Genomic DNA, 19,275 nt, shown 5'->3' with positions numbered 1-19,275 from the left:
GATGGCATGTAAGGTAGGATTTTTCTCTGGATTTTCACCAGTTGTTCAACGCAGAACCGGCGGGGAGCGGACCTGGGAGGAGCACCAGAGCAGCACCAAGTTTAAAAGCGGCGAGGCAGCGGAGGGGCCCACACTGAGACCAGCGGCGGAGTTTCAGAGGTGACGGTACCAGTGAAAAAGAGACTTGGCGCAGGGGAAGCAGCTGATTGGTAAGTAGGTTCAGGCGAGTATTTCTACTATTCTACAGTGCAGTAACTAAAGTAAAAAGAAAGGTAAGGTCTGCAGCTCTTATAGCATGTAACGTTTTTAGTGAATCAAGGTCCCTGGTGTAGTTAACATTCTTTAAATTAAGAGTAATTTAAAGGAGTAAACGTCTTAAAAGGGAGTAACTAACGAGCTTAATCTAAAGCAAGTCATGGCAGCAGAGCTCGCACCAGTGATATGCACCTCCTGCGCTATGTGGGAAGTCATGGACACTACCGGTGTCCCTGGCGACCATGTGTGCAGGAAGTGTGTCCAACTGCAGCTACTGGCTAACCGCATTTCGGAGCTGGAGCTGCGGGCAGATTCACTGTGGACCATCTGCGATGCTGAGATTATCGTGGATAGCACATTCAGTGAGGTGGTCACACTGCAGGTAAAGATTACGCAGGCAGAAAGGAAACGGGTGACCACCAGGCAGAGTAAAAGGACTAGGCAGGTACAGCAGGAGTCCCCTGGGGCCATCTCCCTCTCAAACAGATATTCCGCTTTGGATATTGTTGGGGGAGATGGCTTATCAGGGGAATGCAGCAAGAGCCAAGACCGTGGCACCATGAGTGACTCAGCTGCACAGGAGGGGAGGAATAAGAATGGGAGAGCAATAGTGATAGGGGATTACATCGTAAGGGGAACAGATAGGCGTTTCTGCAGCGCAAACATGACTCCAGGATGGTTTGTTGCCTCCCTGGTGTGAGGGTCAAGGATGTCACGGAGTGGCTGCGGGACATTCTGAAGGGGGAGGGTGAACAGCCGGAGGTCGTGGTCCATATCGGTACCAACGACATCGGTAAAAAAAGGGATGAGGTCCTGCAAGCAGAATATAGGGATTTAGGAAATAAATTAAAAAGCAGGACCTCTAAGGTAGTAATTTCAGGATTACTCCCAGTGCCACGTGCTAGCGAGAGCATAAATAGGAGAATAGACCAGATGAATGCGTGGTTTGAGAGATGGTATAGGAGGGAGGGGTTTAAATTCCTGAGGCATTGGGACCGATTCTGGGAAAGGCAGGACCTGTACAAGCTGGACGGGTTGCACCCAAGCGGAACCGGAACCAATATCCTCGCGGGGGCATTTGCTAGTTCTGTTGGGGAGAGTTTAAACTAGTATGGCAGGGGGATGGGAACCAAAGGGCAGGTACAGATAGGACAAATTCAGACCAGGAAACAGGAAGTAGAAAAGCAGTTAGTGACGTAGTTAGCGACTCAGAAAGGCAAAAGAAGCAAAGGTTAAAAAGTGTTCAGCACAGGAATTTGACAGGGTTGAAGGGTATATACTTCAATGCAAGGAGTATTACAAACAAAGCAGATGAGCTATGGGCACAGATAGACACATGGCAGCATGATATCATTGCTATAACGGAAACCTGGCTTAAAGAGGGGAATAATTGGCAGCTCAATATCCCTGGATATAGAGTTTTCAGGCAGGATAGGGTGGGTGATAAAAAAGGAGGGGAGTAGCATTATTGGTTAAAGAATCAATTACAGTTGTGAGAAGGGATGATATGCTAAATGGATCATCAATCGAGGCCATATGGGTTGAGCTAAGAAATAAAAAAGGGGCAGTCACACTACTAGGAGTGTATTATAGACTCCCGAATAGCGAAAGGGAGATAAAAGAACAAATATGTAGGCAAATTTCTGAGTGCAAAAATAAGAGGGCAATAATGGTAGGGGACTTCAACTACCCTAACATCAACTGGGATACAACAGTATGAGGGGCACAAAGGGTGCAAAATTCTTGATAGGTGTCCAGGAGAACTTTTTTAGGCAGTACGTGACAAGCCCAACAAGAGGGGATGCAACTCTAGAATTAGTCCTGGGAAATGAAGATGGGCAATGAAGTGACAGTGGGTGACCATATTGGGGTTAGTGACCACAATTCAGTTAGGTTTAGCATTATTATGGAAAAGGACAGAGTTAAATCAGGAGTAAACGTTTTAAATTGGGGGAAGGCAAATTTTACAGAGCTAAGAGGCGATTTGGCAGAAGTGGACTGGACACAACTACTTGGAGAAATCAGTGTCAAGCCAGTGGGAGGCACTAAAAAGTGAAATTCTACAGGTACAATGCAGACACGTCCCCTCAAAGAAAAAGGGTGGCACTGCCAAATTTAGAGCTCCCTGGTTGTCTAGAAGTATATGGGACAAGATAAAGCAGAAAAAGAAAGCTTATGACTGTCACAGAAAACTAAATACTGCAGAAAGCCTAGAGGAGTATAGAAAGTACAGGGATGATGTAAAAAAGGAAATAAGGAAAGAGAGGGCATGAAAAAATATTAGCTAGTAAGATTAAAGAAAACCCAAAGATGTTTTATCAGTACATTAAGAACAAGAGGATAGCTAAGGAAAAGGTGGGACCTATCAGGGATAAGGGTCACTTGTGTGTAGAAGCAGAGGATGTGGGTAGGGTTTTAAATGAATATTTTGTCTCCGTATTCACAAAGGAAAGGGATGATCCGGACGTAGTAGTTAAAGAAGAGAGGTATGAATTTGCCAGCCTTTAGCCCCTAATTTCCTTAGCACTATTTTTTTTTACTAATACTGGTTTCCTTCAGTTCCTCCCTCTCACTAGACCCTAGGTTCCCTCACATTTCTGGCAGGTTATTTGTATCCTCCTTTGTGAAGACAGAACCAAAGTATGTGTTTAATTGTTCTGCCATTTCTTTGCTCCTCATTATAATTTCCCCCATTTCTGACTGTAAGGGACCTATATTTGTCTTCACTAATCTTTTTCTCTTGACATTGAAGCTTTTAGAGTCAGTTTTTATGTTCCCTGATAGTTTACTCTCATACTCTATTTTTCCCCTCTTAATCAATCACTTTGTCCTCCTTTGCTGAATTCTAAACTGCTCCCAATCCTCAGGCTTGCCACTTTTTCTGGCAATTTTATATGTCTCCTCTTTGGATCTAATACTATCCCTAATTTCTTTTGCAAGCCATGGTTGAGCCACTTTTACTGTTTTATTTTTGCGCCAGACAGGAATGAATAATTGTTGTAATTCCTGCACACGTTCTTTAAATATTAGCCATTGCCTATCCACCATCATCCCTTTTAGTAAAGTTCCCCAATCTATCATAGCCAACTTGCACCTCATCCTTTCGTAATTTCCTTTATTTAGATTCAGGACCCTAGTTTCAGATTCAACTACTTCACTCTCCATCTTAATGAGGAATTCTATCATGTTATGGTCGCTCTTCCCTAAGGGACCCCGCACAACAAGATTGTTAATTAATCTTTTCTCATTGCACAATACCCAGTCTAGGATTGCCTGTTCTCTAGTTGGTACCTCAACGTATTGGTCTAGAAAACCATCACGTACACACTCCAGGAATTCCTCCCCCACAGTATTTGGAGCGCCGAAATCAGTTGTGAGAAGCAGAACTGAGCAGAGGGACCATCCAATAAAAAGGCGGGATTTCGGAGCGCCGAAAACAGCTGAGAGGAGCGGAACAGAGCAGAGGGGCCTTCAGGCAACAGCTGCGACGGAGTTCGAAGTGACATCAGGAATCAGAAAATTAGGCGACACAGGGGAGGCACCTGATTCGTAAGTAGGTTCAGGTGAGTATTTCTACTATTCTACAGTAACTAAAGTAAAAAGGTAAGGTCTGCAGCTCTTATAGCAAGTAGTGTTTTTTAGTGAATCAATGACCCTGGTGTAGTTAACATTCTTTAAATTAAGAGTAATTTAAAAGGAGTAAACGTCTTAAAGGGAGTAACTAACGAGCTTAATCTAAGGCCAGTCACGGCAACAGAGCTCACGCCCGTGATATGCTCCTCCTGCGCTATGTGGGAAGTCATGGACACTACCGGTGTCACTGGCAACTATGTGTGCAGGAAGTGTGTCGGTTTGCAGCCACTGACTAATTGTATTTCAGAGCTGGAGCTGCAGGTGGATTCACTGTGGAGCACCCGCGATGCTGAGATTATCGTGGATCGCACGTTCAGTGAGGTGGTCACAACGCAGGTAAAGATTACACAGGCAGAAAAGAAATGGGTGACCACCAGGAAGAGTAGAAGGACTAGGCAGGTAGTGCAGGATTCCCCTGGGGCCATCTCCCTCTCAAACTGATATACCGCTTTGAATACTGTTGGGGGAGATGGCTTATCAGGGGAAAACAGCAAGAGCCAAGTTTGTGGCACCACGGGTGGCTCTGCTGCACAGGAGGGGAGGAATAAGAGTGGCAGGGCTATAGTGATCGGGGATTCAATTGTAAGGGGAACAGATAGGTATTTCTGCGGCCGCAAACATGACGCCAGGATGGTATGTTGCCTCCCTGATGCTAGGGTCAAGGATGTCACAGAGCGGCTGCAGGACATTCTGAAGGGGGAGGGTGAACAGCCAGAGGTCGTGGTCCATATCGGTACCAACGACATAGGTAAAAAAAAGGGATGAGATCCTGCAAGGTGAATTTAAGCAGTTAGGTGATAAATTAAAAAGCAGGACCTCAAAGGTAGTGATCTCTGGATTACTACCAGTGCCACGTGCTAGTGAGTATAGGAACAGGAAAATAGACCAGATTATTGCGTGGCTGCAGGGATGGTATAGGAGGAAGGGATTTAGATTCCTGGGACATTGGGACCGGTTCTGGGGAAGATGAGACCTGTACAAGGAGGAAGGGTTACACCAGAGCAGGACCGGGACCGATGTCCTCGCGGGGGTGTTTGCTAGTGCTGTTGGGGAAGGTTTAAACTAGAATGGCAGGGGATGGGAACCTGAGCAAAGAGACAGAGGAGGGGGAAACAAAAGACAGAAAGGGAAGAAGCAATCGTGGAAGGCAGAGAAAACAAGGGCGAAAAACAAACAGGGCCATCGTGCAGAATAAAACTAAGATGACTAGCAATCTTAAAAAGACAAGTCTGAAGGCACTGTGTCTTAATGCGCGGAGCAATCACAATAAGGTAGATGAATTAACAGCGCAGATAGATATGAACGGTTATGATATAGTCGCGATTACAGAGACATGGCTGCAGGGTGACCAAGGATAGGAACTGAACATCCAGGGGTATTCAATATTTAGGAAGGACAGGCAAAAAGGGAAAGGAGGTGGGGTAGCGTTGCTAGTAAAGGAGGAAATCAATGCAAGAGTGAGGAAGGATATTGGCTCGGAAAATCACGATGTGGAATCTGTATGGGTGGAGCTAAGAAACACCAAGGGACAGAAAACGTTGGTGGGGGTTGTCTGTAGGCCCCCAAACAATAGTGGAGATGTAGGGGAGGGCATTAAACAGGAAATTAGAGACACATGCAAGAAGGGTACAACTATAATCATGGGTGATAGGCTGGGGTTGTTTTCCTTGGAGCAGAGGAGGCTGAGGGGGTGACTTGATTGAGGTGTACAAAATTATGAGGGGCCCAGATAGAGCAGACAGGAAGTACCTGTTTCCTCCAGTGGAGAGTTCAAGAACTAGAGGACATAGATTTAAGCTGATTGGCGGAAGGATTAAAGGGGACATGAGGAAAATCTTTTTTACCCAGAGGGTGGTGGGTGTATGGAATTTGCTGCCCGAATTGGTGGTAAAGGCAGGGACCCTCAGCTCTTTTTAAAAGTACCTGGACCTGCACCTAAAGTGCTGTAAGCTGCAGGGCCACGGACCTGATGCTGGAAGGTGGGATTAGAACGGGCACCTGTTTATTCTTCGAGCCGGCGCCGACACGATGGGCCGAATGGCCCCCTTCTGTGCTGTATCTTTTCTATGGTTCTATGGATACTGGAGTGGTGGGCAGGTGCAGAAAATGAGTCAGGGACCTGCTGCCCAAGTACTGTGTAGTTAAATGAGGTAATAATAACTTGGTGATCTCATGTGTCCCATTTTCCATCATTACTGCCTCATTTACACTGAATGCAAGAACACAACAGGTGTCCAGCATTGCTAGGTGAGGCACAACAGTGTAAACAATTTAAATGACCAAAGCAGAATTGGCAATTGATTGAGGGAATTGCTGGATTTTTGTCACTTTTTCACAGCCACCAACATGTTGGAATTTTTCAAGGTTGCCTGCCCCTTTAAGCTGCTGCAGGAGTCCAGCTTCTGCATTTCCCATACCCTGGAAGCAAGCTCCCATGCACAGACAACAATACTACCGGGATCCTGCTGAGATTATGCAAATACATCTGTCCCTGGGAAATTTGCTCAAATGGATAGAATGCCTGCCCCACCACACTTATGCCAGCAAGGAAAATCGGGCCTGGAATTACAAGGTGATAACAAAATTAATGTATTCAAATGACAAATCTAGATAGCAAAACTATTGTTTAAAAAAACTTTCTATATGGCAATTTACATAAATGAAGTATTTGTTATCTTCTGGGATTAGTGGGAGTTAATGATTTTACATGAGACAGTCTTTATAATGTCAGCACTCAACAGTGAGATGGAACCAAAAAAAAGAGATTTTGGGGTATAAGAAAATTCTATATGCTTTTTGTATCATCACTGAATGGCAGGAAAAGACTTGAGAAATTAAAATGTCAAGCAATAATGATCCTTTTTCTACAGATAATGTATTTTTCTTTTCTATTCTGTATTTGATTTTTATATGGAGTAAGGGATAAGAGTGGTAATATTAATTGTGAGAAAAATCTAAATTACATAAGATACAGCAATTAAGCTACTAATGTTCCGAAGATCCTGGATTGGGAGAGGGCGTTGGTCCAATTTCGGCACATAGAGGGTCCGGAATATGGAGCAAATTCCACTTCCACTGGGATTCCACCCAATTTAGACTGGACATCCAGTCAGAGCATGACCTTTTGTCATCACCTGCAGTATTTTGCCTTTTTCCAAAATTCTGAGAGTTTGTGGGCAAAAAACAAAGCTATGTTAACTACATGACTTGTGAAACTAGGAAGTGGTTGAGATCACTGTCCACAAACTTTATCTGAAACATCAGCTTTGACTGAAATGATTAGAAAAATCTTTTGAGCTGTTCAACTAAGAATAGATTCTGCAAGCTGTCTCTTAGCAATTTTAGGTCGGGAAATCTTTTTCTTCCCATCCGTCTATCATGGAGCCCTATTGGTTTACTATGGGCATTCCCATGTATGTCCTTATGATGAAGACAGAACAGAAGCAGGAGAAAGAGGAAATGAGAGAAGCACACAAGATTAAACTACACCAAAGTTATAGAAGAGACCAACTAGGAGATACTCTTCCACCAGGGTCTATGGACACGCTGCTTCCTTGATGACGTCTTAGACGAAGTCTGCTATAGAGGGAACTATGTCATGTTGTAAACTGACCTCTAAACATCCTCTCAAAAGACAAAATACAAACTAACCTCAGAGCACTTGACTTCACATCACAAAGTGGTTTATTTTATTGTGCACATGTATATTTACAGTGTGCTTACTTCCACTGTGCAAACACCTGATGCCTCTCTGTGCTCTTCTTAAACCTATCCTGGTGCTGTACGGAGGTGAATATCAGAGGGCCAGGGACGCCAGTGGTGCTTGGCTGTGCTGTGGTATCAGGAGCTTCTTGGAACGGAGGTGGCCTTCGTCTCCAGGCTTCTGACCCCCACGAGTGCAGATGCATGGGCAGCCTGTTCCTGTTTCCTGACACCTACATGAGCAGGCATCTGAGGGTGTGGGCTGTAAAGGTAACACGAGCGGTCACCAGAAGAGAGAATATCATCCTGAAGGTGGATTCGATTCATGCCACTTATTCTGGATCCTGGATCTAAGTGCCCATTGATCAGCAGGACACCAGAACTGATGGTATCAGATTGATTCTGCAGGCTCAGAGATAGTTCCCCAAAGTTCTCAAAAACACTATTGCCTTTGTTCTCCCCAAATGATCCCCAATGCCTGAAGTTCAAAATCCAAAGCATTTATATTGGATAGAGTGACGCATCTGGAAACCTCTTTGTTAAGGTGGATGAATGCAGGTATTCCTGGTGCAGCCATTCACTCCAGGTGGTATTGCATTGTATTGAATCCTTCTCTGATACTGACACTGAGAACGGCTTTGCAATCTGCTGTTGCCCGACCGTCTGTCTCAGATCCTCCAGGATGGTTCTCAATGCTTCCACGTAAATGTAATGCTCATCCAGCATCCTTTTTAGAGTGGGAGCTCTGTGATCAGGTTACTTGCTTCCTCCAGTGCTGCCATTGCCGCCTTAAGCAGAAGCAGATTTTATATTTGCTGTCGCACCAGGTCTCCACCTCTCTCCCAGCTATTTTTCACCACACCTTTTGTCCTATTAATATTGAACACATGCAGTTTCATTTACTCTCTATATTTAAATTAGCTGACCCTGTAACTTACAGTGAGGTTCGCACCCCAACATCATGGCAGCTGCATGACCTGCCCCCATTTCATTTCCAACGGTTCAACACCGCCTTTAGAATTTTGGGCCCTAATATTTTAATTATACCCGGAACTTGGTAAACTTCGAACCGTTTCATAGTTACAGACAGGAGACAAATTAATCGTTAATTTGGCTCATGCTTACCACTGTAATAATTTTTTTTTTCCTCCGACTTATTGACGATCCGCCGCTGGGATCAGTTTCCAAACATCCACAGTGCAAACTCCTGGCTTCGGTTTTATTGCCACATAAACAACAGCAGTATTGAAAATAAAGACAAAAACAAAAATACGTGGCCACTGCCACCATGAGTGGCGAAAGCCCTCCTGCTCCCCCGCTATACAGGTAGTGAAGTGGCTTTGCCAACACCTACCTGTCTGGAATTTTCCCAGACCAAAAATAAAAGTTTAAAACAGCCATGCAAGCTCACAGTAAGAACTAACATTTACATAGCATCTTTAATGTAAAAAAAACAAATGGTCCAAAGTGCTCTACAGAGAAAAACAAAGTAATTGCTGCAAATACTTGTACAACTGTTATGAAAAATAATTTAACATTCTTTTTGTTTGACTCCAACAAGTTCGCCACCTATGGGGGGGGAGGAGGGAAGAGTTCCCTCTTGGGTGAGTGAAACTATTCCCTACCTGTACAATTAACTAGTCAAGCTGATGATAACCATGTTTTTTTAACATTTTGTTCCCCCTTTAGCTGTAAAATCTGCCCCCTACTGTAAGCATTTTGAGGCCTATTAATATTGAGTCATTTACCCACAATTATACTGTTTTGGGATAAAATTATATAAAAGTTCAACCTTAAGAAAAGAAAAATGTTGTCTTCTGAGCACAACACAGTGAAGTATATTTAGGCCTGCTGCACAAAATAGCTTTCTCCATACAAAATATGGTTTGTGATATTAACTGCAAATTTTATCCTATTTTATAGTTTAAAAATTCTGGAAAAGTAACTCATTAATATCCAAAATAAAATAAGAATAAATGTTTGCTATCTTACCTATAAAAGTTCACCAGCCTTACCAGTCCTGTCAATTTCTGTTCAATTGAATAATCTGTATTTATCAGCAATGTTACTTTTTGAGGATTTCACAGTGAACTAGGAGTAAGAATTGTTTGCAGCAAAATGTAACCCACCAAGAAGGAGGAGCAACTTGCAGAAGGGCTGGGAAATTGACTATGTACATGCTGAGAGGATCCTTTGTCCCAGTGTAAATGAACATATTTTAAAAATAGGCTGGCTAATCCAAATCCAAAATATTGAAGTTGGGCTAAATTTGGGCATTCTACAAAATAACTCAAATTAGGCCAATTCATGTCACTTCAGTTTGGCACTCATACCTAGTGTCTGCATGTCACCTGGGCTATAAACAAGAAATTTGTTTTAATGAATGCAAAAGCAATTTACGGAACAGAAAATAACACCTAACATTGAAATACAGAAATTAGTATACTGAGTGTAGAAACAGAATAGTGTTAGATTTTCAACTTCTATTCATTTAGCAAATATATGGACTGATCAGATATTTTCTTAACTGCAATTTATTGTATTATTGCAAATGCCACTATTTTCATTGTAATAAAGCATAGAGTTACATCATGCTGTTTTATGACACGTTGCCCGTGGTTCCTCTACAGCATGCAGTTTTCATAAAAAAAACTCCTTCCCCTCAAGGGCATAATCTTCAGACTGAATAAATCCAACCCTACGATGCTGAGGCTAAAGGCCCAGATAGGCAGCTCTAAAGACATATTATTGCTCAGGGCCATGCCACTTCCAATATAACTGTCACTTGCTGCTATGTAAAATTTGTCTGGGGAGCAGTGTGTTTTATTTAGTGTCAGAGAAAATCCCACATTTAGACAGCTTTTGTATAAAGCAGAAGATATAAACCAGCATTTCTACTCACCAGGGTTTGTTATGGTCAGGAGGTCAAGGCGACGTTGTTGCTAAAAGACAAACAAATACTTTGTTAGAACATATTTACCACATAGAGCAAATACTTTTGCTAGTGGTCCATTCTTTAAAGCACTGTCTATATCTCAATATATTGCCAATGTTTTAACAAGTAAAATGTAGGCTGGCTGACAGACAGACAAAGTCACTGTGGTTTTACAATAATGCCTGCCACAAATCTAAGAGCAACAGAAGATCACACATTTTGGAATGACCTGTTTAAAAGGAGGCCCGACAAATTCTTTTTCATAGTGGAGTAAAAAATGGTGATACAGCAGCCATTGTGGCTAAAATGGCATACGTATCAAAAAAATTGTAACAGCTGTCTTAAAAGGTGCAAATAGCCAATCGCAGCATTTGTTACGCTAATCATATAGAACCGTAGAAATTTACGGCACAGAAGGAGGCCATTCGGCCCATCGTGTTTGTGCCGGCCGAAAAAGAGCTATTCAGCCTAATCCCACTTTCCAGTATTTGGTCCGTAGCCTTGTAGGTTACGGCACTTCAAATGCACATCCAAGTACTTTATAAATGCGATTAGGGTTTCTGCCTCTACCACCCTTTCAGGCAGTGAGTTCCAGACCCCTACCACCCTCTGGGTGAAAATATTTCTCCTCAGCTCCTCTCTAATCCTTTTACCAATTACTTTAAATCTATGTCCCCTGGTTATTGGCCTCTCTGCTAAGAGAAATAGGTCTGTCTTATCCACTCTATCTAGGCCCCTCATAATTTTATACACCTCAATGAAATCTCCCCTCACCCTCCTCTGTTCCAAAGAAAACAACCCCAGCCTATTTAATCTTCCCTCATAGCAAAAATTCTCCAGTCCTGGCAACATCCTCATAAATCTCCACTGTACCCTCTCTAGTGCAATCACATTTTTCCTGTAATGTGGTGACCAGAGCTGTACACAGTACTCAAGCTGTGTTCTAGCATAACCTCCCTGCTCTTATATTCTATGCTTCAACTAATAAAGGAAAGTATTCCATATGCTTTCTTAACCACCTTATCTACCTGTCCTGCTACCTTCAGGGATCTGTGGACATACACTCCAAAGTCCCTCTGTTCCTCTACACTTCTCAGCATCCTCCCATTTATTGTGTATTCCCTTTCTTTGTTTGCCCTCCTCCAATGCATTACCTCACACTTCTCTGGATTGAATTCCATTTGCCACTTTTCTGCCGACCTAACCAGTCCATTGATATCTTCCTGCAGTCTACAGCTTTCCTGCTCACTATCAACCACACGGCCAATTTTTGTATCATCTGCAAACTACTTAATCATGCCCCCTACATTTAAGTCCAAATCATTAATATATACCACAAAAATCAAGGGACCCAATACTGAGCCCTGCGGAACCCAACTGGAAACAGCCTTCCAGTCACAAAAACACCCATCGACCATTACCTTTTGCTTCTTGCCACTGAGCCAATTTTGGATCCAACTTGCCACTTTCCCATGGATCCCATGGCTTTTACTTTTCTAACCAGTGTGCCATGTGGGACCTTGTCAAAAGCCTTGCTAAAATCCATGTTGACTCCAACAAATGCGCTACCCTCATCAACCCTCCTGGTTACCTCCTCAAAAAATTCAATCAAGTTAGTCAGACCACGACCTTCCCTTAACAAATCCATGTTGACTGTCCTTGATTAATCCACGCCTTTCTAAATGACGATTAATACTGCCCTCAGAACTGGTTCCAATAATTTGCCCACCACCAAGGTTAGGCTGACTGACCTGTAATTACACAGTCTATCCATTTCTCCCTTTTTAAACAATGGTACAATGTCAGCAGTCCTCCAATCCTCCGGCACCACGCCTGTAGCCAGAGAGGATTGGAAAATGATACTCAGAGCCTCTGCTATTTCCTCCCTTGCTTCTTTTAACAGCCTGGCATACATTTCATCTGGGCCTGGCGATTTATCTACTTTCAAAGATGCTAATCCACTTAATATTTCCTCCCTCACTATGTTTAACCCATCCGATATTTTACACTCCTCCTCCTTAACTACAATGCCTGCATCATCCCCCTTTTTTGTGAAGTCAGATGCAAAGTATTCATTAAGAACCATACCCACATCGTCTGCCTCCACACATAGAGACCAAAATGGTAACCTAATAGGCCCTACTCTTTCCTTAGTCATCCTCTTGCTCTTTATGTATTTAAAAAACATCTTTGGGTTTGCCTTGATTTTACTTGCCAGTATTCTTTCATGCCCTCTCTTTGCTTTCCTAATTTCCTTTTTAATTTCACCCCTGGTCTTTCTATACTCCTTTAGGCTTTCTGCAGTATTGAGCTCTCAGTATCTGACATAAGCTTCAGATCTGAGGACTCCACTTTAGTAGCATTAGAGTTAAACATTGTACAATTTGATAAAGCATGATAAACAGCTCCATTATATATATCAAAGTATTTATAGAATATATTAATTTCTTGTGGATAATGGTATCTGATTACTAACATAAACTGTAAACACCACTGTTGTGATAATAAATACATACCCTAAAACATGGGTCAAAACATTTCTACCTTTCTGAAAAATGCTAGATTTCTTTCACCAATCACAAACTGCTGGCAAAAACAGGAGAAATGCACCTAGTTGAAAGGTATGATTACTTGAGAGAGCTTGTTAATGAGAAGGAAAAAAAATCAGCCAATCACAGCACACCTGCAATAATGACCCTTTAATGGTTGCCAAGTTAGCAGAGAAAATTCCAATTTACCTACAAGGCAGTCCTGGTTTTCTGCTCAAGAATGATTTGAAGTGTAGTACAGATAAAGATGTTAATTTTGTTGCTGGTAACAGTTTCCACAGCAGTTTTGTGACAAAAACGGGAATTTCTGATAGTTCAGGTAGCCAGGGTTTAAAATGGAGGCTGTCCCTTTTGCAAAGTACAATTTGTTGCAAAGACATTTCACCTGTGTGAAACACAAAAGGCTGCTGTCCATAAATCAGATGACAAAGGACTCATTTTTGAGGCAGGGCAGCAGGTTAAAAATGTTAATGGTGAAGCTTTTGTCAGACCGATATGTAATTTCTAGTTGCGGTCATGTGTGAAAAGCTGAATTGAAAACACTGAAAGGAAGCAGAACTGTTGCTGGCCATTATACTATTATCTACCCAGATATAGAGATTGTTAGCATTTTGGTTGCCTGACTGCTTCAAAGAGACTGCTTGAGTTCAAAGGAAAAACATTCTTATAACCAAGAAACTTTCTTGTGTTCTTCGGCCTACTATTAGGTAAGAACACGAGGAATAGGAGCAGGAGTAGGCCATATGACTCCTTGAGCTTACTCCACCATTCAATAACGGAGACCTGGCTCAAAAAAGGGCAGGATTGGGTACTAAATATCCCTGGATATAAGGTGTTCAGAAAAGATAGTGAAGGGAAGAAAGGAGAGAGGTGGCAGTATTGATTAAGAAGAATATTGTGGTGCTAGAGAGAGAGGATGTCCTGGAGAGGTCAAGGACAGAATCTATTTGGTTAGAGTTAAGAAACAACAGAGGTGCTATTACACTACTGGGTGTATTCTATAGGCCACCAACCAGTGGGAAGGAGATAGAGAAGCAAATTTGCAGGGAAATTACAGGGAGGTACAAAAGCCATAGAGTAGTGATAACGGGGGACACCAACTATCCTAATATAGACTGGGATAGTAATAATATAATGGGCAAAGAGGGGGAGGAATTTTTGAAGGGTATTCAAGAGAACTTTCTTGACCAGTACATTTCTGGCCCACCGAGGAAGGAGGCATTGCTGGACTTGGTTCTGGGAATGAGGTGGGCCAAGTGGAATAAGTGTCAGTGGGGGAACATTTAGGGACCAGCAATCATAGTATTATAAGGTTTAGAATAGCTGTGGAAAAGGATATGGACCACTTTAAAGTAAAAATACTGAATTGGAGGAGGGCCAATTTTAGTGGGATGAGAACTGATCTGGCCTGGGTAAATTAGAATCAAAAACTGGCAGGCAAAACTGTAATTGAACAATGGGCAGCCTTTAAGGAGGAGGTGGTTCAGGTACAGTCTAGGTACATTCCCACGAGGAAGAAAGGTAGGGCAATTAAAGCCAGAGCTCCCTGGATGACAAAAGAGATAGAGAGTAAGATGAAGAAGAAAAAAGGGGCATATGGCAGATGTCAGGTTAATAATACAAGTGAGAACCAGATTGAATACAACAAGTTCAGAGGGGAAGTGATAAAGGAAATAAGAGGGGCAAAAAGTAAGTATGAGACTAGATGGGCGGCAAACATAAAAGGGAATCCAAAAGTCTTTTGTAAGCATGTAAGCAGTAAACGGGTACTAAGAGGAGGGGTGGGGCCAATCAGGGACCAAAAAGGAGATCTACTCATGGAGGCAGAGGGGATGGCCGAGGTACTAAATGAGTATTTTGCATCTGTCTTTACCAAGGAAGAAGATGCTGCCAGAGTCTCAGTAAAGGAAGATGTAGTTGAGATACTTGATGGGCTAAAAATTGATAAAGAGGAGGTACTAGAAAGGCTAGCTGTACTTAAATTAGATAAGTCACCCGGTCCGGATGGGATGCATCCTAGGTTGCTGAGGGAAGTAATGGTGAAAGTTGCGGCGGTACTGGCTGTAATCTTCCAAACATCCTTAGATACGGGGGTGGTGCCAGAGGACTGGAGAATTGCAAATGTTACACCCTTGTTCAAAAAAGGGTGTAAGGATAAACCCAGCAACTACAGGCCAGTCAGTTTAACCTCAGTGGTGGGGAAACTTTTAGAAACGATAATCTGGGACAGAATTAGCAGTCACTTGGACAAGTGTGGATTGATTAGGGAAAGCCAGCACGGATTTGTTAAAGGCAAATCGTGTTTAACGAACATGATAGAGTTTTATGATGAGGTAACAGAGAGGGGAGATGAGGGCAATGCGGTTGATGTGGTGTATATGGACTTTCAAAAGGCGTTTGATAAAGTGCCGCCTAATAGGCTGGTCATCAAGATTGAAGTCCATGGAATAAAGGGGGCAGTAGCAGCATAGATACAAAATTGGCTAAGTAACAGGAAGCAAAGGGTAGTGGTGAACAGTTGTTTTTCGGACTGGAAGGAGGTATACAGTAGTGTTCCCAGAGGTCGGTGCTAGGATCACTGCCTTTCTTAATATATATTAATGACTTGGACTTGGATGTACAGGGTACAATTTCCAAATTTGCAGAGGACACAAAACTTGGAGGTGTAGTGAACAGTGAGGTGGATAACGATAGACTACAAGAGGATATAGACAGGCTGGTGGAATGAGCGGATACGTGGCAGATGAAATTTAACAGAAAAATGCGAAGTGATACATTTCGGTAGAAAGAATGAATACAGGCAATATAAACTAGAAGGCACAATCCTAAAAGGGGTACAAGAACAGAGAGATCTGGGGTTATTTGTGCACAAATTGTTGAAAGTGGCAGGGGAGGTTGAGAAAGTGGTTAAAGAAGCATACGAGATATTGGGCTTTATAAATAGAGGCATAGAGTACAAAAGCAAGAAAGTCATGATGAACCTTTATAGGGGTACGGTAGCATAGTGGTTATGTTACTGGGCTAGTAATCCAGAGGCGTGGACTAAAATCCAGAGTCATGAGTTTAAATCCCGCCACGGCAGCTGGCGAATTTAAATTCAATTAATTAATTAAATTCAATTAATTAAATAAAAATCTGGAAATAAACTACAAGTATCAGTAATGATGGCCATGAAACTACCGGATTGTCGTAAAAACCCATCTGGTTCACTAATGTCCTTTAGGGAAGGAAGCCTGCCGTTCTTACCCGGTCTGGCCTATATGTGACTCCAGACCCACAGCAATGTGTTTGATTCTTAATTGCCCTCTGAAATGGCCTAGCAAGCCACTCAGTTGTAAAATCTCGCTACGAAAAGTCATAATAAGAATAAAACCGGACGGACCACCCGGCATCGGACCACTGGGCACCGGACACGACAACGGCAAAACACCAAGCCCAGTCGACCCTGCAAGGTCCTCCTTACTAACATCTGGGGACTTGTGCCAAAATTGGGAGAGCTGTCCCACAGACGAGTCAAGCAACAGCCTTACATAGCCATACTCACAGAATCATATCTTTCAGCCAACGTCCCAGACTCTTCCGTCACCATCCCTGGGTATGTCCTGTCCCACCGGCAGGACAGACCCACCAGAGGTGGCGGTACAGTGATATACAGTCAGGAGGGAGTGGCCCTGGGAGTCCTCAACATTGACTCTGGACCCCATGAAATCTCATGGCATCAGGTCAAACATGGGCAAGGAAACCTCCTGCTGATTACCACCTACCGTCCTCCCTCAGCTGATGAATCAGTCCTCCTCCATGTTGAACACCACTTGGAGGAAGCACTGAGGGTAGCAAGGGCACAGAATGTACTCTGGGTGGGGGACTTCAATGTCCATCACCAAGAGTGGCTCGGTAGCACCACTACTGGCCGAGTCCTGAAGGACATAGCTGCGAGACTGGGCCTGCGGCAGGTGGTGAGCGAACCAACACGAGGGAAAAACTTACTTGACCTCGTCCTCACCAATCTACCTGTCGCAAATGCATCTGTCCATGACAGTATTGGTAGGAGTGACCACCGCACAGTCCTCGTGGAGATGAAGTCCCGTCTTCGCACTGAGGACACCATCCAACGTGTTGTGTGGCACTACCACCGTGCTAAATGGGATAGATTCAGAATGGATCTAGCAGCTCAAAACTGGGCATCCATGAGGCGCTGTGGGCCATCCGCAGCAGCAGAATTGTATTCCAGCACAATCTGTAACCTCATGGCCCGGCATATTCCTCACTCTACCATTACCAACAAGCCAGGGGATCAACCCTGGTTCAATGAAGAGTGTAGAAGAGCATGCCAGGAGCAGCACCAGGCGTACCGAAAAATGAGGTGCCAACCTGGTGAAGCTACAACTCAGGACTACATGCATGCTAAACAGCGGAAGCAACATGCTATAGACAGAGCTAAGCGATTCCACAACCAACGGATCAGATCAAAGCTTTGCAGTCCTGCCACATCCAGTCGTGAATGGTGGTGGACAATTAAACAACTAACGGGAGGAGGAGGCTCTGCAGACATCCCCATTCTCAATGATGGCGGAGTCCAGCACGTGAGTGCAAAAGACAAGGCTGAAGCGTTTGCAACCATCTTCAGCCAGAAGTGCCGAGTGGATGGTCCATCTCAGCCTCCTCCCGATATCCCCACCATCACGGAAGCCAGTCTTCGGCCAATTCGATTCACTCCACGTGATATCAAGAAACGGCTGAGTGCACTGGATACAGCAAAGGCTATGGGCCCCGACAACATCCCAGCTGTCGTGCTGAAGACTTGTGCTCCAGAACTAGCTGCGCCTCTAGCCAAGCTGTTCCAGTACAGCTACAACACTGGCATCTACCCGACAATGTGGAAAATTGCCCAGGTATGTCCTATCCACAAAAAGCAGGACAAATCCAATCCGGCCAATTACCGCCCCATCAGTCCACTCTCAATCATCAGCAAAGTGATGGAAGGTGTCATCGACAGTGCTATCAAGCGGCACTTACTCACCAATAACCTGCTCACCGATGCTCAGTTTGGGTTCCGCCAGGACCACTCGGCTCCAGACCTCATTACAGCCTTGGTCCAAACATGGACAAAAGAGCTGAATTCCAGAGGTGAGGCGAGAGTGACTGCCCTTGACATCAAGGCAGCATTTGACCGAGTGTGGCACCAAGGAGCCCTAGTAAAATTGAAGTCAATGGGAATCAGGGGGAAAACTCTCCAGTGGCTGGAGTCATACCTAGCACAAAGGAAGATGGTAGTGGTTGTTGGAGGCCAATCATCTCAGCCCTAGGGCATTGCTGCAGGAGTTCCTCAGGGCAGTGTCCTAGGCCCAATCATCTTCAGCTGCTTCATCAATGACCTTCCCTCCATCATAAGGTCAGAAATGGGGATGTTCACTGATGACTGCACAGTGTTCAGTTCCATTCGCAACCCCTCAGATAATGAAGCAGTCCGAGCCCGCATGCAGCAAGACCTGGACAACATCCAGGCTTGGGCTCATAAGTGGCAAGTAACATTCGCGCCAGATAAGTGCCAGGCAATGACCATCTCCAACAAGAGAGAGTCTAACCACCTCCCCTTGACATTCAACGGCATTACCATCGCCGAATCCCCCACCATCAACATCCTGGGGGTCACCATTGACCAGAAACTTAACTGGACCAGCCATATAAATACTGTGGCTGCGAGAGCAGGTCAGAGGCTGGGTATTCTGCGGCGAGTGACTCACCTCCTGACTCCCCAAAGCCTTTCCACCATCTACAAGGCACAAGTCAGGAGTGTGATGGAATACTCTCCACTTGCCTGGATGAGTGCAGCTCCAACAACACTCAAGAAGCTCGACACCATCCAAGATAAAGCAGCCCGCTTGATTGGCACCCCATCCACCACCCTAAATATTCACTCCCTTCACCACCGGCGCACTGTGGCTGCAGTGTGCACCGTCCACAGGATGCACTGCAGCAACTCGCCAAGGCTTCTTCGACAGCACCTCCCAAACCCGCAACCTCTACCACCTAGAAGGACAAGAGCAGCAGGCGCATGGGAACAACACCACCTGCACGTTCCCCTCCAAGTCACACACCATCCCGACTTGGAAATATATCGCCGTTCCTTCATTGTCGCTGGGTCAAAGTCCTGGAACTCCCTTCCTAACAGCACTGTGGGAGAACCGTCACCACACGGAC

At 44.1% G+C, this 19,275-nt stretch overlaps 1 protein-coding gene across 4 annotated transcripts in view; it reads right to left on the bottom strand.

The window, feature by feature from the left end:
• agbl4 (AGBL carboxypeptidase 4) overlaps positions 1-19,275 on the bottom strand; it is a 746,494-nt gene that overhangs the window by 389,297 nt on the left and 337,922 nt on the right. For all 4 annotated transcript variants that reach the window (XM_067990246.1, XM_067990249.1, XM_067990248.1 and 1 more), the window contains exon 6: positions 10,493-10,532. In XM_067990246.1, coding sequence (XP_067846347.1) covers positions 10,493-10,532 — 40 coding nt within the window. The remainder of the gene's footprint in view (positions 1-10,492; positions 10,533-19,275) is intronic.

This window comes from Heptranchias perlo, chromosome 9 (genome assembly GCF_035084215.1).
Source record: "Heptranchias perlo isolate sHepPer1 chromosome 9, sHepPer1.hap1, whole genome shotgun sequence".
Classification (NCBI taxonomy): domain Eukaryota; kingdom Metazoa; phylum Chordata; class Chondrichthyes; order Hexanchiformes; family Hexanchidae; genus Heptranchias; species Heptranchias perlo.
Note: the sequence above shows the minus strand (reverse complement) of the source record. Positions and strands in the feature narration are given on the sequence as shown.